General features: G+C 41.3%; 1 protein-coding gene and 1 pseudogene across 2 annotated transcripts in view; both read right to left on the minus strand.

Moving 5' to 3' along the window:
• The window catches only part of Bbs7 (Bardet-Biedl syndrome 7), a 43466-nt gene extending 22912 nt beyond the window's left edge, over positions 1 to 20554 (minus strand). Inside the window, exons 1-6 of one of the 2 annotated variants that reach the window (XM_047566898.1) lie at positions 20363 to 20554; positions 6625 to 6690; positions 5660 to 5722; positions 4027 to 4202; positions 1967 to 2153; positions 320 to 392 (exon numbers count right to left, since the gene is read on the minus strand). In XM_047566898.1, the coding sequence (XP_047422854.1) occupies positions 320 to 392; positions 1967 to 2153; positions 4027 to 4202; positions 5660 to 5722; positions 6625 to 6690; positions 20363 to 20398 (601 nt within the window). In that variant the 5' untranslated portion in view covers positions 20399 to 20554. Of the gene's footprint in view, positions 1 to 319; positions 393 to 1966; positions 2154 to 4026; positions 4203 to 5659; positions 5723 to 6624; positions 6691 to 18315; positions 18392 to 20362 lie in introns of those variants that run through there. The other variant, XM_047566899.1, reaches the window with a different exon arrangement.
• Positions 9847 to 11504, minus strand: LOC124994694 (ubiquilin-4-like; annotated as a pseudogene).
• Positions 20555 to 22427: the final 1873 nt, after the last annotated feature.

Consider the following 22427-nt stretch of genomic DNA (forward strand, 5'->3'; position numbering starts at 1 on the left):
AATATCATAAGGCAAATTTGGGAGAATGGTTATATATTCACAGAATTTTAATATTATAAGGCAGATAACAATTTGGGAGAATGGTTATATATTCACAGAATTTTGTAGCTCAAAAGAGAAGACCACTCCTCCCCCACTCCCATCATCTAAAGTTAAGATAAAACTAAAAATCAAAGTTCAATGACTCATTATTATGAGTTATAGGCAAGTTATCAGAAGACAAATATCTCAATCCCAGTTCACCTCCTTTCTATAAGTCTCATTTTCCTTAATTTATTTCATAAATACAGTTGATTGTGAAAACTGAAATCCTGATTACCCCCATTTCCATTGTGTAGTGCTAAGACAGCAGGTGGGCCAGGAACTTCAATTTCATACATCACATCAGAACCCTGAAGGAGAAAAACAAGTTTAAAATAATACAGAATGAAGTTGGGCCTGGTTCCACCTGCCCAACTAGCTACTTGGGAGACTGAAAGATCCCAAGTTCAAGACCAGCCTGGGAAATTTAATGACACTCTGTCTCAAAAGTAAAAAAAAATTTAAAAGGGCTGGGGGAAGTAGCTCAGAGACAGGACACTCTGGGATTCAATCCCCACAGTACCACAAAAAAGAAAAACATAAATACACAGACACACACACACACACACACACACACACATATACATGCATTCATAGAAAACACTGGTATTCTTGATAAAACTGCTAAAAAAAAAAAAGTCAGTTGAACCACCTTCCATTTGTTAGCAACTCTATATATATTAACACATTTGAAAATAAAATATATATAAAATGTAAAGACCAAGGAGAAAAATTATGCAAAATATTCTCCACTTTCAAACTTTTCATTTTTTGAATATGCTGATTGATAGAATACTTGACAATAGTAAATTTTCCTTTCAAAACTCACTAGGGGGGCTGGGGAGATAGCTCAGTTGGTCACAAGGCCCTGGGTTCGATCCCCAGCACCCAAAAAAAAAAAAAAAAAAAAAAAAAACTCACTAGGAACAGTTGTTTTTTCTGCCTTCTCTAGTCATAACTAGCCTAACTTCAAGCACATTCAAACATTTGAGCAGGCCCAAAATGACTGCCTAAGGAAAAGTGTGGCCTTGTCTTTTGGTATTCCCAAAATCCACTCCAGATAGAGGCAGTCACCTGCTACTTAGGTAAGAAAACAAGTCAGGTCCTTCTGTCACTTCAGTTTTGCCACATATATAGTAAAATGGAAACACAACTTACAGAATTACAGTAAATATGGTATAACATTAGTTAAAAATATTTACTATATATTTAGAATATGAGAGCCATATGTCTTATCTTTAACATTTTTAAATCTGCACATATCTACACACAAATACATGAACACAAAAGAACACACACAAAACCTAAATACTGGCCCAATTAACCTTACAGTTACACAATAAACTCTAAGGGTCTTGGAGAGAGAATATGTAACTAAAAGCCACCCTCCAGAGGACACAGTGGTGATGAGGACCACTAACAGCAATGACCTGAAACAGCTGTGTGGGTCATCAGGTTTCTTACTAGAAATAAAGGAACTTAGATGATTTCCGTCTGTCACTTACCTACTTATCCAAAAAACTTGCTTTATTCTACATACTGTCAAAAATGCTGGATAAACTCAAATATCACCCTTTCCTCAACCCAATCTCTTCCTTTAATTTGATTTTTGGGGGAAGGGGAGGGTGATGGAGAGAGAAAGTGGAAAATGCAAGTAAGCACTCTGTTGTGACTGTACTAGCTTAGAAACTGTGGATGGGGAGGGAGAAAGTATCCTTTTTCTTCCACATATTGCTCTCTAAAAACGTGTGAAAGATTTGCCCCAACCAAACATATTAACTTATCAATTAAATTTAACAATTTTTTAAAAAAAAACTTACAACAATGATCATAATTATTCATTTACTTATATAATGAAAAGTTATAAAACGCAAATGACAGACACCTGTAAAACCCTGAGCACTCTGTCCTGGCAGGCCAAGACGGGTGTAATCCGAGGTACTCTTTCCACTGGAAGGCAGATGACATCATTGATTTTGTCTGCAGAAAGGTAATAATGTTGGTCTTTGCAGTCACAATAATGATTATAGATGTAACTTGCACTGAGAAAGAGGTCAGAGCCAGATATGTGCCTGAGAACATTAAAATAGTAATTTAAGACATCCATAGTTTTAAAAAAACAAGCACAGGTAATTCCTGAATTTTTCTCAGAAATGAAAACAAAAGTTAACACAGACTTAGAGAACACAAACTTTTTTTAATTTCCCCACTTAATGTCTGGTCTTTTTGAAAATACATTTTTTTTATTTTGAAAGATAAAAATGAAGATCTTAAAGCTTCAGGCTTCTCAATACAAACTAAGCTCAGAAAAACTGAAAACAAAAATGATAATTTGTCTGCAGATGAAGAAATATAAAAAAGAAACATTCTTAATGTATAGGACACTTCGTGTCAAGCACTGTCCTGGGGGATTTATGTGGTAAGTCAATCCTCAGGGTCCTGAAAAGTGGGATTATGACCATCCCCTTGCAGGTGAAAAACAGCCAGCTGACTTACAACTAATAACAGTGCAGTGGACTGCAACTCAGTCATTTTTAGCTCTAGAATTAAGCTTTCTTACTACCACACTAAATGGCCCAGAAAAGTTGATTTGAAGTAAATCTACTATAAACTACATGATAAGAAGAGGAGAAAAGTCTTTAGTAGAACTTTATGTTGAATAAAGAAACGAGAATTAAGTTCAAATTATTTTAACAAATTTTTGATAAGAATCATAATGATGTTCTAATTCTTAGAATGAATTTTCTCTTGGTACAGCTGAAATTTCTTGACAAAAATTTATATATATATTCCATATATAATATATATATATTGGAATGTAAGGTAAGAAATCTGAAAATCCCAAATCCAAAATTTTATGAGTATTAACAAAATGTTCAAAGAGTTTCAAACTTTGGAACATTTCAGACTTTTGGGTCAGGGATGCTTAATTGAAAGTCTTTACAAATACCTGAAATATCTGAAAAATTTTGAAATCTGAAACATTTTTGGTCCCAAGCATTTCAGAAAAGGGACAGTACACACGTCTATCTTTCACTTCTAGATTATCACCATATGACCACCCCAAAGATAATCTTACTTGGGCCTTTCATCTATTTCTCCATGCTTACAGTCCACTTAAGATTTTTCATACTAAAATCACCCTGGCCATGCTTACCCTATACTGCCCCTCAGTTCATTATTGCATGGCCTTCAGTGTGGCTCTGAATATTACCCTGATCTGATCATTATACATCATATACATGCACTGGAATGTCACTCTGTACCTCATAAATATGTACAATTAAAAATAAAATGTACTGGGGTTAGGGTTGTGGCTCAGTGGTAGAGTGCTTACCTAGCATGTGTGAGGTACTGGGTTTGATTCTCAGCACCACATAAAAATAAATAAAATAAAGGTATTGTATCCATCTACAACTAAAAATAGTTAAATAAATAAATAACATAACATAAAATGTATTTCAAAAAAGAAATGCCCAGAGCAGGGTACAGTGGTGTATGCATAGGATCACAGCTACTGGAAAGGCGAGGCAGAAGAATCTCATGCCTGTGATCCCAGTAACTCAGGAGGCTGAGGCAGGGGGATCACATATTTGAGGCCAGCCTATGCAACTTATCAAGACCCCATCTCAAAATAACAGTAAATAAAAAGAGATGAGGATGTAGTTCAGCAGGAGAGTACCCTCAAACATTCCACAGTAGTGCAAAAAACAAAAATCAAAAAAACTACAACAAATGAATGTGTGTATATAAATGAAGTTCTTTAAAAGAAAACAACATTTCAACTGTCAGTTAGTTTTGTATTGCTTATGGGGCAAATCTGATTTCCAATAGAATATCTGTAATGTAGTCAATATTATTTTCCAGAAAACTTAAGATATGACATTTAATCACATAATCTACATCTACTAAAACATTGAAAATAGATATGTACAATGAACATACATAGCTTTAATGCTTTCAGTGAGGTTTGTTTCAAAAGAGAGGAACTGTTTTCCTCTCTTGGTGAAGCCTCTAATCTCAGATCCTGCGGCAATAAAGATTTTCTCCTGAGGTGTATTAAGAACCCCTCCCAGCTCCAGCCGGGCAATCTTCTGCCCTGGTAAGGTCTTGAACACTGCCTGCAAAAATCATTCAGAAAAGATAAGTATACAAGTTATTGTACTGTAAGCCTCTTTCCTTTATCATAAAAAAAAAAAACCGCTATGATTTTGAACTTATGACACAATGTTTTGTAAGTTCCACTATACAGAAACATCTTTAGAAAAAATTCGATTTGTTTTAATGGGTCTTCCAGTTTTGTGCTAGATATCCTTTAACTCTGTCATATTTATTCTGATAATTTTTTTATTGGTGCACTGTGATCATACCAGGTGGGATTCATTGTGACATATTTGTACATGCACGTGACATAATCTGGTCAACTTCAGTCCCCAGCACCTTCCCTCTCCCTCCTCTTCACCCTTACCTCCCCTCTATTTTCATGACATAACTGCCTCTTTTCCTTTTTTCTCTCTAGTTTCCACATCCGAAAGAAAATGGACACATATTTTAATGATACCACAGAAGTCTAAATTCTTAAGCAGGGTTCATGAAGCAATAGGATTAGCATTGCTAAATTCATTAAAAATGCAGAATCTTAAGCCTAACCCCAGACTTTGCTGAATGAGAATCTGCATTTTAACAAGATTCCCTAGCTTTCCTATACACACTGAAGTTTCAGAAGGACTGGATCTATAGGAAAGTCCACTTCACAAATTCTTTAACAAGGTTCAGTGGACATATTTTATACCATAACCATCTTTTCTGAAACTAATTGTTCCTAAATTTTGTACAATTTTATTTATAAATTTTGGCAAAGGACTACCTATAGAATTTACTGAAAATGTGACTATTTTATTACCTTAATCATCTCTCTCTTTAACTAAAAACAACATTCTGATTGCAACTTTCCGCGTAATTTCCACTTTATCTTCTGCACCAGTCTCCCTTGCCCTGTCGTGATTCATACACAGAGAACACGATTTCTGGGAGGGCATGTGAATAACGGAGACGGTATTTCTGGGAGCTTCCACCCTCTTCATCTGTTTTTAAATCCTATGTAATGTATAATGAGTGTGAGAGCTCACGTCTCAGACCAAGCACGTGACATGACGAGGTAACCTTGACTGGGTTCTGCTACGTGGCAAGGGTGGCAGGACTGTCACTTCCACTATTACATTATGCTTTGTAAGACTCCATCTGAACATGCTAAGAGATCTTCCTGCTCACTTTGAAGGTTACTAATCGTACGAAGAACTGTGCAAGGACCACTTGGCGGGGACTTTGGGAACTTCCCTTACAATCTATTTTAATTGTACTTTAGGAAATTTTTAACCTGGGAGTATTGAAAAAAAGGTAGTACATTTGTCTTTTAAAAAAGACACAGGGCTGGGGATATAGTTCAGTTGGTAGAGTGCTTGCCTTGTGAGCACAAGGCCCTAGGTTCAATTCCCAGCACCACAAAACAAACAAGCAAACAAAAAACCCACAAACCAAAACAACCCCAACTTTTCCCCACCAAAAAAGCTACACTTACCATGGCTTCTCCTTTCTTCATGCCAAAGCACATAACTACCCCATCATGATCTCCAATAACCACCTGTAATAGAAAATAATCTTTAAAATTAATTTTACTATAAAAAGTTCATCAAATGCTTTCAGAGTCCACATCACACCAATGTTTAAGAAACTACATCAAGTTTAAGTGTAGTATCAAATGGGAAGAGAATAGTCATAACTATCTGAAAAAGCTATCTAAATATCTTTCCCTATTCCAAGTCATGTATCCGGACGAGCTGGGTTTTCTTCATATATTTCAACCAAAACAACATATCACACCAGACTGAATATAGAAAACAGATATGAGAACTCATCTGCCTTTGCTTATGCCAGACACTAAAGAATTTGCAAAAATATAACATCATATCCTAATCTTTCTAAATTCTTTTTGAAAAAATACTTTCAATAAAAATGTGTTATTTTTATAAACATATACATTTTTAAAATATTTTTAACATTTCATAGGCTTAATTTTAATACAGTAAGTGTTAATAGATAAAACCTACATAAAGTTGTTTGGGATCTTCAATAATTTAAACAAGTAAAGGGGGTCAAAGACCTTATTTTTATTAAAAACCAATAGTGTTAGCTAAATACAAAGTTCAACATATAATAAATGACTTAAAAATATGATAAATCTTAAGGAAAGAATTTTCTCTACATTCTGATGTGCTTTATTTTTCTTTTCCATGTACACAATCTGGTCCACATAGGGCAAATTATTACCATAAAAATGGAATATGGATTTTAACAAGTTTATTATCCTATTTACTAACTGTACATAATAATTTTTAAAGTGTCCAAGAAATATGTAAATTTACTATGTGTAAATGTGCCTTGTTAGTCAAACTTCATTCAAATTAAAAGAAATTCATTTTCATTTTAAGACTTCTGTTTTTAAAAGACTGACTTCCTGGTAAAAGAGGAGGTGTCCACACCTACCTTCTGCGCAGCTCTATGTCTTGACGCAGGAAGTAGCTTCATAGTCTTCTGCGAGGTCACTCCCACCTAAGGAAACACCAGCTGCCTAGTTAATGGTTACTGATACTCTGTAATTTGAAGTTATTACATCAGAGACTAAAAGGACCAGCAGATCAGATCATAGTGAGCCTTATTTTTTTTTTAATCTGAAAAGAGTGATACCCGTTTTTAGAAGCTGGGTTCATTTTGACAAAGTCATTCATGCCCGGAATGTGATGGACCCATTTCAGTCTGTTCCCCTTTACCTCCCTTCCTTACTTCCCCTTGTCTCCTTCCTCTACTCTGCTGATCTTTCTTTCACTCATTTATCTTTGGGGGATGCTTTCTACATGTAAAGGTGGGATTCCCTGTGCATATTTATACACCACAGTATGGTTTTGTCAAATTCATTCCACATCGCCTCCCCTTCCCTGTCCCTCTTCTCTTCAGCTCAGTCTCCTTCTACTCTACTGATCTTCCCTATATTTTTGATATCCATACCACATCCTTCTGTCATGATGTCCTGCCTCACCTGGAGCCCCAGGGAGTGGAGTTGGCCATCTATGAACTGAGACCTCTGAAACTGTGAGGCTCCAGATAAACGTTTCCTCCTCTAATTATTCTTGTCAGGTCTTTTAGTCACAGAGGCTGATTTCAGTTCTTTAGAAAAACAACAAGAGCTGGGCAACTGGGCCATATGGTGGTTCCATTCCTGGTTTTTTGAGTAATCTCCACACTGCTTTCCAGAGTGGTTGCACTAATTTGCAGTCCCACCAACAATGTGGTACACCAAAGTGGCATATTTATTTATGCAATATTGTGATTTTGTTTCATTTTATGGCATATGGGGACGGTACCAGGGATTGAACTCAGGGGCACTAGGCCACTGAGCCACACCCCCAGCCCTATTTTGTATTTTATTTAGAGACAGGGTCTCACTGAGTGGCTTAGTGCCTCACTTTTGCTGAGGCTGGCTTTGAACTCACAATCCTCCTGTCCCAGCCTCCAGAGCTGCTGGGATGACAGGCGTGCACCACTGCACCCTACTAGCATTTTTTATTATTTATATTCTTGATAGATATTTGCCATTCTTATTGCAGTGAGATGAGTTTTGATTTGCAAATTCCCCGATGGCTAGAAATGTTGAACATTTTTTCCTATCTTTGTTGGCCATCTGTGTTCATTTTTTTGAGAAATGTTCAGTTCTTTTGTTCCTTTACTATTTGTTTATTTTGCATTGAATTTTTTGAGTTCTTTATATATTCGCGGTATTAATCCCCCGTCAGAGGAGTAGCTGGAAAAGACTTTCTCCCATCCTGTGGGCTCTTTCTTCACTCTCCTACTCCCTACCTTTGCTGTGCAGAAGTCTTTTAGTTTGACGCATTCCACTTATTGACATTTTATTTCATCTCTTGAGCTGTAGGAGTCTTGTTGAGGAAGCTGGAGCCTGCACCAATATGATGGCGTGTTGGCCCTATGTTTTCTTCTGCAGTTGCAAGGTCTCTGGTCTAATTCCTAAATCTCTGATCCACCTTGATTTGACTTTTGTGCATGGTGAAAGACAGGGATCTAGTTTCCTTCTTCTACATATGTATATCATTTTCCCAACAACATTTGTTAAAAAGCCTATCTTTTCTATATATATTTTTTTCACAACAAAGATCACACCACTTATTACCAACGCCAGTGTGGTAGTAGGGGGAGACAGGGAGGAAAAGTACAGACATCTCTGGACTATTTGGGACCCTTTCCCGCTTGGAGCAAACTTCTGTTCCTCTTGCTTCCATCTTCTCCAAGCGGCGGGGCCGCACAGCTGAGGGAGGAGGTAGTAAGAGCCTCCTCCGTGCTCCAGTACAGCAATGTCCAGTTCCAGATAAAGGCTTCGTTGCCACCATCCCCTCCCTCCTCAAATAGAACTTTCTGGCCTGGAGGGAAAATAGTAAAAAACTGAAAGACCAGGAACTCGGGAGGGAGAAACCCCTGTACTAGTCTCCAGAACAGCAGTGGGTGGTAAGGGTAGCAGTCACACCCCAACAGCTTCACGAGGGTCCCTGCACTGCCTTTCTGTGACCCAGCATCCAGAAGCCTAAGCTCTCTGGGTGTCCCTACTTCTGCTCTAGATGGGCCCATGCATTCACTTGTCCCTGAGAAGTAGCTCTGAACCAGAAATCCATGGAGAACCCAACTCTACCCAACTCAATGTGGGCACACACGCACCCAGATACTACCCCAGTACTGAACAGGCTCCAGTCCCCCTCCTATCCTTTGAGGTCTTGGGTTCATGGGAGTGTGAGTGAGTGTGTGTGAGAAAGTGAGAGAGAGACAGAGAGAGAAAAAAAGAGAGAGAGAGAGAGAGAGAGAGAGAGAGAGAGACTGCTTAGCTTCATCGAGTCCCTTTCTTCAGTTCAAATCCCATTAGTATACCTATTTCTCCTCTCAGGCCTGGGCAAGGATCCTCTTGCCCCACAGAACTACTAGTACTCCCAGACCCCAACTGTCAATTCCCATGTCAAGTCTTTTGATCAGGTTGTCTCCCACTCCCTTCCTCTAGGAAATCTCAGTCTCTCCTCTGCCTTAACAGTCTCCACTGCTCTGGTCCACGTCTGTTAATTTCTGTCCATGAGACACAGAGTGCTGTCTCATGTTCCTCTTTGGATGAGAAGTCCAAGAAAAAGTACTAGACGAAGTGACCAGAATAGGGGTTGAGGAGGAAAATCACAGCCTGTTTCAGCTGCCCCTCACCTTCAGAGTGTACAATAATAGCACTGGAGGACTGGCGGGAGGGTGGGGAAGTAGACAGTTACCAAAAGTAAATCAGAACAGGCTAAAACCTAGCGGTACGACTGGAAGACTGTTCCAGTAAACCAGATGGTTAGGTCCTCCTTCAACTTTGCAGTCCCCACTGAGAAGGCTGAGATTGCAAAAAGGTGGTGTGGGCAAGGAGCTGGGGTCAGTCAACAGAACTGTGAAAACTCTTCACACAGCTCTGCTCTAGGAGGACAGGAGAAAAGATCGTTAGAGACAAGGGTAAGATCAATATTCACAGACGGAGCTATGAGATTGGACCCATGCCTCTAAGTCACCTTGCTGTTTGGAGAAGACAAGGAAGACAACAGAGAAATAAGCTGCAGAGGTTAGGGACTGACCGAGGAGCCAGAGGGTGCTGCTGAATCAGGGCACAGGCAGGAGGCACGGGCAGAAGGATCAGGAGTGCTGGGAGTCCAGGAGTCTCTCAACAGCTGCATTGATGTCCCCTCGGGTGGCAATCAGGTTCTGCAGATTGGCCTCCTGACTGATGAAGCCTATGGAGCTGAGCTGCTCCAGTTGTTGCTGAAACCTCACTTCTGGCGTCTGCACCTGTAAGTTTCTACTTACAGCCAAAAGCTGGATCATCTGCTGCATGAGCTGCTGCTGGGCACTGGAAGCCCAGTGGGAGGAGATGTGGCTGGCGTGGCTGGCAAAGAGGTGGGGCCCTCAGCTGCAGGCCCAGAGTTGCTGCCCGCTGAGGGTGCTGGGCTCCAGGACATCCCGAAAGAGCCAAGGCCGGGTACCAGCCCAGGGGCCTCAGTCTGCAAGGTCTGCAGTCCCTGCCGGATCTGCAGCAAGGCCTGCATGACACAGGGGTTGGTGAGGATAGACAGTGCCTCAGGATTCTGCATCTGCTGCAGGAAGATGGCGAGGTGCAGGTAGAGAGGTTCCCAGCAAAGAGAGGCACATTCACTATCATCTGAGCAGCACAGTCAGGGTTCTGGGCAAGTATCTGCATCATTCTGTGCATGCAGGGGGCTGAAGTCACATTCTGCATCAGCTGGGGGTTCTCAGAGGTCTGCTGAAGGAGTGCCTGCATTTCTGGGCTGTTGAACCCAGGCGAGCCACACTGACCCTCAAGGGGTTCGAGACTGTCAGGTGCACCTGGCTGGTCCCCGATCCTCTGGTGCCCTCTGGGGGTGCGGTCTGAGGTGGGGGGAAAGGGGCTCCCTGGGTTAAGGAGGGGCTCTCCATCCTCAGTCCATAGAGTCTGGGAAGATGAGCTGTAGGAGTTCCTGGCCAGGGAAGAGAAAGGACTGCTGCCAAACTGTTGCTGGGCAGCCCTGAACATGGGCTCCTAGATGTCGGTGCACATGTGGCACAGAGCGTCGCACCCCCCAGGGATGCTTTCGAGGTTGTCGGGTTGGTCCTGCTTCCACATCATCTCTCGCCGCATGGCAGGATTCTGAGCAAGCTCCACTGTCTGCCTCATGAGCTCAGGGTTGTTGAGCATGAGGCTGATTCTGACGTTCCACTCCATCAACTGCTGTATCTGGGGACCGGCCATAATCGTGTGGCGCATCAGATCAGGTGAGACATCATATCGTGGACCAAGGACTTCTCCATGATCTGCAGTAGCGTCTCAGGGCTGGACATCAGCTGCCTCTGCATCTGCTGCTGCAGTTCCATGAAGCTGGCAGAGCCCAGGCTGCCCCACAGCCAGAGAGAGTAGGTGCAGTGGCACTAGGGTGTCCCTCTCCTGCTCCTCTCACTCCACTGCCAGAGGCAGAGGGATGGGCAGGGGTGGCAGGCGAAGCATGCATGGGGGAGGGTGCTGAGACAGGGTCTGGAGTGGAAGGAGCAGTGGCAGCAGCTGGATCTTGGGCCTTCTGAGGGGTCTTGATCCTGTTCAACGTGTCTCATCCTTGAGGATCTTGCCTGTGAAGATCAGGACCAGCTCATCTTGCCTTACCTGAGCCTTAAACCTCCAAGAGATTTCCTCTTTGAACTCCCTGACCAAGGCCTGGTCACAGATCAATTTCCTCCTTGTCCTTGGGGGTCTTGACCATGACCTGAATGGGGGGCCTTGTCTCAGCCCCGCTCAGCTCCACCATGCCGCTGCCGTCACCTGGCCAACCACCAGCCTGTCAGGCTCCTCCTCCTCTCTGCCCATCCCGCTGGCCTGGCTCATCTCCAGCCTTGTCATGCGAGGCAAGCACTCTACCAACTGAGCTACATCCCCAGCCCAACATATATTTTTAACAACTTAGTCAAGTAACAGTCAAGTGTGTGGGTTTGTCTCTATGACTTCTATTGTGTTCCACTGGTCTTCGTGTCTATTTTAATGCCAATACCATGCTGTTTTTGTTACCATAGCTCTGTAGTATACTTTGAGATCAGGTATTGTGATTTTTCTTGCATCACTCTTTAGGCTTAGGATTATTTTGGTTATTTTGGGTCACTTATTCTTCCAAATGAACTTAAGGACTGTTTTTTTCCTAGTTCGGTGAAGAATGTCTAGTATCTTGATGGAGACTGCATTGAATCTAAACAGTACTACTTTGGGGAGTATGGTCATTTGACAATATTAATTCTCCCTATCCAAGAACACAGAAGATCGTTTCATCTTCTAAGGTGTTCTTCAATTTCTTTCTTCAGTGTCCTATACTTTTCATTGTAGAGACCTTTTACCTTCTTGGTTAGATTAATTTCAAAGTGTTTGGGGATTGTTTGTTTATTTTTGAGTTTATTGTGAATAGAATGGTTTTCTTCGTTTCTTTTTCAGCAGAATCACTGTTGGAGTATAGAAAAGCTATTGACTTATGAATGTTGATTTGTAGCCTGCTACTTTGTTAAATTCATTAACTAACTATGGAAGTCTTATGGTGGGAGTTTATTGGTCTTCAAGATATAAGATCCTGTCATTAGCAAAGAGATCATTTGAATTCTTCTTTTCCTATTTGTATCCCTTTAATTTCCTTCTCTTGCCTAATTGGTCTAGCTAGAGTTTCAAGAACTATTGAATGGAAGTGATGAGAGTGGCCATCTATGCCTAGTTCCTGATTTTAGAGGAAATGCTTTCAGTTTTCTCCATTCCATATGATGTTGGCTTTGGGTTTGTCATATATAGTGGTTATAATGTTGAGGCAAGTTCCTTCTATCCCCAATTGCTCCAGTGGTTTTAACATGAATGGGCACTGAATTTTATCAAACGCTTTTCCTGCTTCTGTTGAGATGATCATATGATTATTGTCCTAGATTCTTATGTGGCGACATTGATTTGTATATGTTGAACATCCAGGGGTAGAAACCCACTTGATCAAGGTGTATTACCTTCTCTATGTGTTTGCTAGTATTTTATTAAGGATTTACATCCTTGGGATTAAACCCATTTAATTGTGGTGTATTATCTTCTAGATGTGTATTTTAATATGGTTTGCTAATATTTTATTAGGGATTTTTGCATCTACATTCACCGGGGATGTTGGTCTGTAGTTTTCTTTCCTTGATATGTCTTTGTCAGGTTTTGATAACAGAGTTTTACTGGCTTCATAGAATGTATTTGGGAATGTTCTTTCCCTTTCAATTTCATGGAATAATCTAAGAAAGACCAGTGCTAGTGCTTCTTTAAAGGGCTGGTAGAACTCAAGTGAGAATCCATCTGGTTCTGGGTTTTTCTTTGTTAAAAAGCTTTTAATGCTGTTTCAATTTCATTGCATGATTTTGGTCTGTTTAGGTTTTCTATAACTTCTGGTTGAATTTGGTCAGGTCATACATGTCTAGAAATCTGTCAATGACTTCTAGATTTTCTAGTTTATTGGAGTATAAATTTTCAAAATAGTTTCTAATGAAGTGTCTGTGGTAAATATCTGCTTTTTAATCTCTAATTATATTTATTTGGGTTTTCTCTTTCTTTTGGTTAGTTTGGATAAGGATCATTAATCTTCTGTTTTCAAAGAACCAATTCTTTGTTGCACTGATCCTGTGTACTGTGTTTTAATTCTGTTTCATTAATTTTAGATCTGATCTTGTTTATTTCCTGTCTTCTACTAATTTTGGAATTTGTTCTTCCTTTTCTAAGATCTTGAGGTGAAGTATAAGCTTATTTGGGATTTTTTTTTTTTTTTAAATATAAGCACTCAATGCTATATATTTTCCTCTCAGAACTATTTTCATGCTGAGATTTTGATATGTTGTATCTTTCTTGTTTCTAAGAATCATGGATTTCTCTCATTTCCCCTATGATCCATTCGTCATTTAAGAGTACTGCCAATCTCCATGTGTTTATGGGGTTTCTATTATTTTTCTTGCTGTTGATTTCTAGTTTCATTCCATTATGATCTGATAGGATACATGGGATTCTCTCTCTATATATATATATATTTACTAATACATTGCAACCTAGAATATGGGCTACTTTGGGAAAGATTCCATGAGTTGCTAAGAAGAAAATTAATTCAGATGTTTTGGAGTGAAGTAATCAATAGATATCTATTAGGTTCATTCGATGTATTACTATTATTTAAATCAGAAATATCTATTGATTTTTATATTTGGATACTGAAATCATATGATATTATTTTATTGGGTGTCTTTTTGGGATTTAATGTTAGGAAGTTTTTTTTTTTATGTAATTAGGTGCAATGACATTTGGGACATACATATTTACTATCATTATATCCTCTCGATGGATTGTTTCCTTTACCAGTATATAGGGGCCTTCTTTGTTTCTTTTGATTAATTTTTGCTTGAAATCTGCTTTGACACACATGAGAACAGCTAATCCTTCTTGCTTTCAGACTCCATTTGCATGGACTATTTTTTGACATCCTTTTACTTTCAGCCTGTGGGTATCTTTGCCTATGAGATGAGCTTCTTGCAAATAGCATATAGTTGGCTCTTGGTTTTTGATACATTTAGCTAGGGGGGAGTTGAGATCATCTACATTTAGTGTTATCATGGATATGTATGTGTAGTTTCCTGACATTTTGGTTTCTTGCTGTGTTTAATTCTGTCTTTTCATTTAGTTGATTGCTCTTCTAGTGATCTTCCTTTATTTCGGAACTTTGGGGTTTGTTTTGGGGCTCCACTATGTACATTATATCACTGGGTATGCTTTGTAGTGCTGGCTTGGTGGTTATGACCTCTTTTAGTTTATCCTTCTCAAGGAAAGTTTTTATTTCCCCCCTTAATTTCAAAAGATAGCTTTGCTGGATACAGTAAACTTGGCTAGTAATTGGTTTTTGGAATCTCATTCCAGCCCCCCCCCCCAACTCCATGTGCGTGTATGTGTGTATGTGTGTGTGCGTGTGTTTGTGTGTGTGTTTGTACCAGGGATTGAACTCAGGGGCACTTAACTACTGAGCCAAATCACCAGCCCTTTTGTATATTTTTATTTAGAGACAGGGTCTTGCTAAGTTGCTTAGGGCCTAAGTGGCTGAGGCTGGCTTTCAACTCACAATCAGCCTGCCTCAGCCTCCTGAGGCACTGGCATTATAGATGTGTGCCACCACACCTGGCCCTCCTTGATTTTGAAATCTGAGAAGTCACAAGTGAGTCTTATTGGTTTCCTTCTAAATGTGGTGTAAGATTTTTCTCTTGTAGCTTTTAATGTCTTTCCTTATTTTCTATGTTAGGCATTTTGGAGAGGCTGTGTTCTGGTTTTGCCTATAGGGGGTCCCATATGTGGAAATCTAATTTCTAATATGAGTAACTTTTCTGTTACTATCTCACTGAAGATGTTCTTAATGTCTTTATTCTGTATTTCTATGTTCTTTTCTATCCCAACAACTCTCAGATTTGTCCTCTTGATACTATCCCGGAATTTCTGCATATTCTCATCATGGTCCTCCCCTGCCCCTTTATTGCATACCGAGTGTTCAAGTTACACACTCTGTCTTCAAGGCCTGAAGTTCTGTTTTCTATGCAACTTAATCTGTTGGTGCTGTTTCAAGTGAATTTTAAATTTGATTCACTGTGTCTTTAATTTCCAGGAATTCTGTCTATTTTCAATATCTGTATTTCTTTATTGAAGAGGAGCCTTTCATCTCCTCTTGATTCCTTTCTTAGATCTCCTTTCAGTTCACTGAACATTTTAACAGTTTTTATACGTTTTCTCTGAAATTTCATCTACTTCCATATCTGTAGGATCCTTTGTTAGGGGATTGTGAACTTGGGGGGAGGTTTGTTAGCCTGTTTCCTCATGTTTTCAGAGGTCTTGGACTTGAGCATCAGTTGAGGTGGTTCCCCCTTCCTAATTTATACATGCTCTTCTGTGTATACTTTTCTCTTTTATTGTGGGACTTCTATTTTTGATGGATGAGTAGATGTCCAAGAGGGAGGCCCCCCTCTGATGGATGCCCCGTGGGGCCTGGTTGTTGGCTCGGAGTTTTCCTCCCCGATCCTGTGCTGAAGTATGGCCGAGGCTCAGGTGGGCTAGACCATGTGGGAGGTGAGACATGCTGGATCTTGGCTGAGCTGTGAGCATTGCTCAGGAGCAGGATCTCTACTTTGTGAACTTGGAGAGTCCCAGTCACTTTGCAGTCCCTCGTAGAGGAACAGGGAGCCAGGAGCAGCACTGATGTTCGCAGGGGTGCACAGCCTTAAGATGAACGTCCTGTGTCTACAATGACACCTGTAACACTAACTGCCACCTCTACGGGAACAGTGGGGTCGGCATTTAACATCAGCACAAACACTAAAGAACCATGACTTAGACCTAGCAGTAAACAGTACATGTCTACTACACTGTCTACTGTATTAATAATCATAACACAAATGGGTAGGAATTATATAGACTATATAATTCTATTAGATAGTGGGATTATAGACTCTTAGGTAAAAAGAAAATAGGGTAGGACGGCAACAAAAAGTTTAGAATATTTAAAAAGTGAACAGAGGAGAGGTGGGAGATCAGAGCAGATGATGGCTATAAAGGAGCAGGATAAAAACAAGTAAAAGTAATTTTAAAAACAAGAGTGGAAGAGGGAACAGGAAAATTTGGCTATTGTGGGGGAAGAGAGTGACGAAGGGGTAACAAAAGGGACAAAAACCAAGGAAAGAATAAACAAATGTAAGATCAAAACAACTCAAATCCACACACAATTACACCCCACCTAAGTCAAAATGAGACTACATAATAAAGAGGTGAGGAAGAAAGCAATTAAAATGAAAGTAGTTATTTGAAAATATGTATATTTGAACCTATCCATGCAGTGAGAAAAAACATGCAATCTCACAGAATTGAAAAAAAATAATAAAATATCTGAAAATTTTTTGAAAATTAAATACAGAATAAAATATAATTAAAAAATGGGGCCTATGGATAAGAAAAAAAGATTAAAAATCTTAACAAGAAATACTGGGCTCGTTTCTGCTGAGGTGGCCAAAACTGTTGCAGGGACAGACTTTCGTTCATGGCACTGACTACTGGGCTCTGTAACTCCTGGGCCAGGTTGGGGTGAAGTCCACCATCTCTGTGCTCCTCACCAAGCTGCCAGGAACTCACTGTGGCCAGGAGCCAGGGCTGGCTGCCGTGGTGCTCAGCTCCCTGTCTCCCAGCACAGGGTCAGGGGGACTGGAGGTGCTGACAAGCCCTGTGTTCCCATGGTGGGTGCTGCAGAGTTCCAGACTGGGGTTCCCCAGTTAGCGTTTGGCCTCGGCTGACCCTGGGAACTCTGTCGGTGGTGTTTGAGATTTGATCAGACACCCTGTCGCTGGGAGATGCTGGTTGCTGCTGGATGTCTGACCTCGAGCCTCTCATAAACTCCAGTTTTACAAAGGCGTAGGGTCTCCACCTCCAAGGTCTCACATTCACTGCTGTGGGTGTGAACCACCCAGATCAGCCCCGGAGTGCAGACTCTGCGGGCCACGAAAGGATTCTCCCCAGTAGCTCTGGTGGGTCGGAGGCCACAGAGGGGCTCTCTGTAGTTATCTGGAGCCTGGCAGCCCCAGGCACAGTCCTCTCCCGGCCTGTTTCAATCTTGCTGGTCCAGACACACTCTGCAGCCCACAACAGGAGATTGCTGGGTCCACTGGCGACTTCCTTTATGAGTTCCAGTGTCCCACCTCTGCTCACTGCTGCCTGGCCTCAAAATTGGTTCCTGCTTTCAGAACTGGACTCTCTGCCCCTCAACCAAGCAATTATGTTTGCTTTACACTCAGTAACTTTCCCCACTAACCTGGGTCCATTAAGCTCAGTTCCCTCTCTATTCCCAGGGTTCCCCAGGCCACACCACAATGTCTCTTCTCTGCCTGTGCCCCTACCCTCTGCGGCCAAACTGGCTCAGCTCTAATGAATTATTTCTTATATCATGTTCAAAGTTCCCGACCTTCTGAGCCTCTGTGGTGTTCTACTGTCCACTATTGAATTTCAGCAAATTCTCCTCAGCAACACACCTCCCTGAGGAGGAGGATTCCTGCTGTCTGTGCTGAGGACCTGCAGGCTGTGCTCCCTGCCTCTAAGGCAACATCTTCTCTTCTGATATAGCTATTATTATTATCAGTAATGAACTCCCCCCACACACCAGGGATATACCACTGAGCTATAACCCCAGCCCTTTTTATTTCTTTCAGATATGCTCTCACTAAATTTTCTAGGCCAGCTTTGAACTTATGATCCTCCTGCCTCCCATGTAGTTGGGATTACAGGTGTTAACCACTGTGCCCAGCTGATAAACTTATCTTCTAATGAAACAGGTCACAAAAAATTAGAATGTAGGAAACAATCAAAAATAGTAAAATTTATTCTATAAGATTGTCAAGCCAAAAACAATTATGTGACATTACTGTTTCATGAAAGTATGTTTTAGTAAATCTTTTCTAATTTCATACATTTGTTGAAGAACTTTTGTAAAAAGATTAAAAAATATTTGGAAATAGATTATAGCTACTGAAAGGTAACACAGAAAGGCTCTGTTAAAATACCAGACATGCTGGGCGTGGTGGTCCATGCCTGCAATCCCAGTGACTCAGGAGGCTGAGGCAGGAGGATCATGAGTTCTTGAGGCCAACCTCTGCAACTCTGCAAGATCCTGTCCCAAAACAAAAATAAAAAGGACTGGGGATCTTTCAAAATGAGGTTCTGATTCTTACTGATCTTACTTTTTTTGTGTGGTGCTTGCCTCATGCAGCATGGCAGGCAAGGATCTACCACTCAGCCACATCCCAGCCCCCAACCTAACCGCTGAAGCTTTAAATAAGACAAAGGATGTGAGGATGTTGCAGTGCCCATTAGCTGTGCTGCTGTGTCTGCTACAAATGGAAGGAAATCTGAAGGTTTCCCCTTGTTCACGGTTTGGGAAAAAATGGGGCTTTTATTTGCTGTGAAAAAAACATAGTGTAGATAATCTCCAGTCCTTTGGTGAGAGGTACACTCAAGCTTCAGAATAAAGTGATGAATCAAAAAAAAAAAAGACGACTGGGGATGTAACAGCTCAGTGGTTAAGTGTCCCTAGGTTCAATCCCCAATACCAAAACACAATAATGATAAAAATAAAATACCAAACATGCTAATAATAATAACATCCAATCTGAGGGTGAAGGTTATTTTACAAATGGTAAATAATTTTACAAAAGAGGATAGAAAGATGGAAAGAGCAGAGCTTGCTCAGCAGGATACTGTCAATAGGGAGATATGGTTAGAGGAGGGACAGGACTAATGGGAGAGAAGTTGAAGAAAACAGATCATGAAAGAATTTGCATACACAGATAAATGATTCCATGCTGCATTGAGGGAGTAGTATTGAAGTTTAAAGTAATCTGTTAAAATTTGCATTTTAAAAACATCCACCTAGCAAGTGATATGAAAGAATGGCTTAGAGGAAGGTGAACCTGAAGGCTATCAGTCCAGTTAGGAGTCAATTTCAATTAATCCAGCAAGTTAGATGAGCCAAGGTGATGGAGATGATGAAAAGTGGTAGATACAAGAGCTATCCAAGATTAAAAACAGTAAGATGTGATAATCATATATAGAAGTTGATCTGTCCTCCCAGCAGCTTGGGAGGCTGAGACAGGAGGATCCTAAGTTAAGGACAGGCTCAGCAACTTAGCAAAGCCCTAAGCAACTCAGTGAGACTCTATCTCAAAATCTCAGAATAAAAAAGGTCTGGGGATATGGCTCTGGGGTAAAGCTCCCCTGGGTTCAATCCTTGGTTTAAAAATGTGTGTGTGTGTGTGTGTGTGTGTGTGTGTGTGTGTGTGTGAAGTACCTAGGAATCACCTAGCAAAACTCGCAGGGAAACCCACTAGGCAAATATTGCACCATGAACTGAAACAGAATGGATGGCTGAAAAGGGAGATGGGAAACCAGGAAAGGTAATTCCACGCTGAAAGGATTCTGGAAAGAAAGGAAGCTAGCTGTAATAAAAAGGGCACCAGTTCTAGATTCCAAGACTTTTATCCAAACAGCAACAACACAATTTTTAGCTCGAACAAATTATTTACTTTCTCTGAGTCCCTGAATCCCCATTTATATTATCACCTATTTTGAAAAATAAGTAAGCACGCTAAGTTCTCAGAAGAAATTAGCTGCTCCATGAACGGCTGTCGCGGCTTTTGGTGGAAACCGGCTGATAAGAAACAACTAAACTTCTGGAGAAGGGACTGGTAGAGATGCAGGAGTGCGGTACACAGGCATGTGCAGCTAGGCAGACCTGCAAGGCCGAGTCCTGGAGGGGCACCTCTGGCACTGCGGGGCGCACACCGTCTCCCCAGGCCCTGCCGGACACCCGGAGCAGCCCCAGGACGGCACCGCGGGGCGCACACCGTCTACCCGGGCCCCACCGGGACACCCGGAGCAGCCCCAGGACCGCACCGCGGGGCGCACACCGTCTACCCGGGTCGCGCGCCGGCACACAGCCGGGCCCTCGCGGGACCCGCGACGGGAGGACCTGGCCCGGGCGGCGTCAGCTAAGGGCCGAGCCTCTCTGGGACCAGGTTCGCGGACGGCGCCCGCCCCAGCCCTCAGGTTTACCTGTGAATAATCCGCTCGGTTTAAAACCAGATCCATGCCGGCTGCGGAGCCCGGCAGCGCCGGCAGGACGCGAGCAGTAAAAACTCCGACCCGTAGCCTCGGGGGGCCGCGCAGGCCGCAGCGCCCCTTCGCAGCACCAGTCCCGCTACGCGGCTCCGCCCCCGGCACACAAGCTCCGCGTAGGGCGGCGGCGTTGGCTGCGGCGGGGGTGGTGTGACGTCAGCGCGCCCGCGCGAGTGGCCAGAGAACCGAAATAAGCCCCGCCCGCTCCCGGCGGACCGCCCCCTGCCAGCCTGCTCCAATCACAGCGAGCGGAATACAGCACGGGGGTCCCGGAGAGTGGGCGGGCGGTTTCCAGGGAGACCGGGACGCAGAGCTCCAGCCTGACAGCGCTCTCCTGGGCGGAGACGGCGCTGCTGAGAAGCGCGCGTGAACCCCGAGCTGTTTCTCTCGGGCTGCAGAGCGCCCGCGCAGGGCCAGCGTCCTCGCTTCAGGAGCTTGGCGTTTGCTGCCTTCTGCAGCACTTCTCAAACTTTTAGCTTTGGAATGAGTTCTCAAAACTCTGAGAAGGACCTTTTGTTTGTATGAATTAATGTTGGTATTTACTGTATTGGACATTAGAACTGAAAATGCTTTTGATTAATTTACTTCTAAAACCCCGTTGCATAAGTATCAATAAAAATAAAATTTTATTTTCTTTTTATTTGTTCAAGAGTGTTCCATTTTAATTTTGGAGTAATTTGTATTATAAATGTAATCCAATGTTAAAGTGAACGCATGTCACTATCGTACATGGTGGGGGCAGCTGACAATGAGCTACTCTGTCAAAGTATGTCATTTAAAAACAACAATAATTAAAACACCCTCTAGTATTAAATCTATTTTCAAATGGACTCTTCCATACACCAAAACATAGACTAAAGAAGTAATTTGATAAATTCTACTGACTTGATATTTAAATAGATTCCCATTGTGTCTCATTAACTTTTTCATTGTTTATGGTGGTAAAATACACATAACACAAAATTTAGCATTCTGACCATTTTTACATGTGTAGTTCAGTGATATTAAACATATCCATCATCTTATGCAACCACCATTACATAAAGCTCCACAACTCTCTTCATCTTATAAAACTAAAACTCTATCCATCAAACAAAAATTCACTGCTTGTTTCCCCTCCACGCCTCTGGCAACTGCTAATGTTTTTGTGATTTTTGACTATTCTACCTCAAATAAGTAGAAGCATGCAGTATTGTCTTTTTGTGACTAGTTTACTTTACTTAGAATAAGTTTCGCCCACATAGTCAGAATTACTTTCCTCTTCAAGGCTAAACAATATTGTATACACAACAGATTTCTGGCCCATTTAGTTATTAATGGATGCTCAAGTTGTTCTACACTAATTCTCTTTAGTTTTTTGGTGAACCACCATACTGTTTGCCCACCGGGGCTATCATATAATGATAATATATGATCATTATACCAGTAATGATACCCAGAGGTTCTAATTCCCATATCCTCACCAACATATTTTTTGATAGTAAACATTCAAATGTGTGCGAGGTAGTTTCTCATTGTTGAAATTGGATTTAGCAATGATTTCTTCAAAATGATACCTATAAATGCAGGCAACAAAAGAAAAAAGAATAGAAATTAGACCTCAGAAAACACTAAAACTTTGTCCATCAAAATATACTATCAATAGAGTACAATGACAACCTGAATAATGGGGGAAATATTTGCAATTCAAATATCTGATCAGGAGAAACCAAATATCCAGAATATATAAAGAATTCCTAAAATTCAACAAAAATGCAAATCAATTAAAATGTGCAAATGACTTAAATTGATATTTCTCCAATGAAGACATATAAATGGCCAATAAGCACATGGAAGGATGTTTGATATTGTTAAATATGAGAAGAAATGAAAAACAAAACTAAAATTTTAAAAAATAATTAAACGACTGGCATTGTATGTTTACCAAGTCTTTCTCCAAGGTACTAGTATATGGCAGGAGTCCCAGATCTGCTTTCGTAATCAATCTGTTGGTGTACTGTTT

Source organism: Sciurus carolinensis, chromosome 10 (genome assembly GCF_902686445.1).
Source record: "Sciurus carolinensis chromosome 10, mSciCar1.2, whole genome shotgun sequence".
Classification (NCBI taxonomy): domain Eukaryota; kingdom Metazoa; phylum Chordata; class Mammalia; order Rodentia; family Sciuridae; genus Sciurus; species Sciurus carolinensis.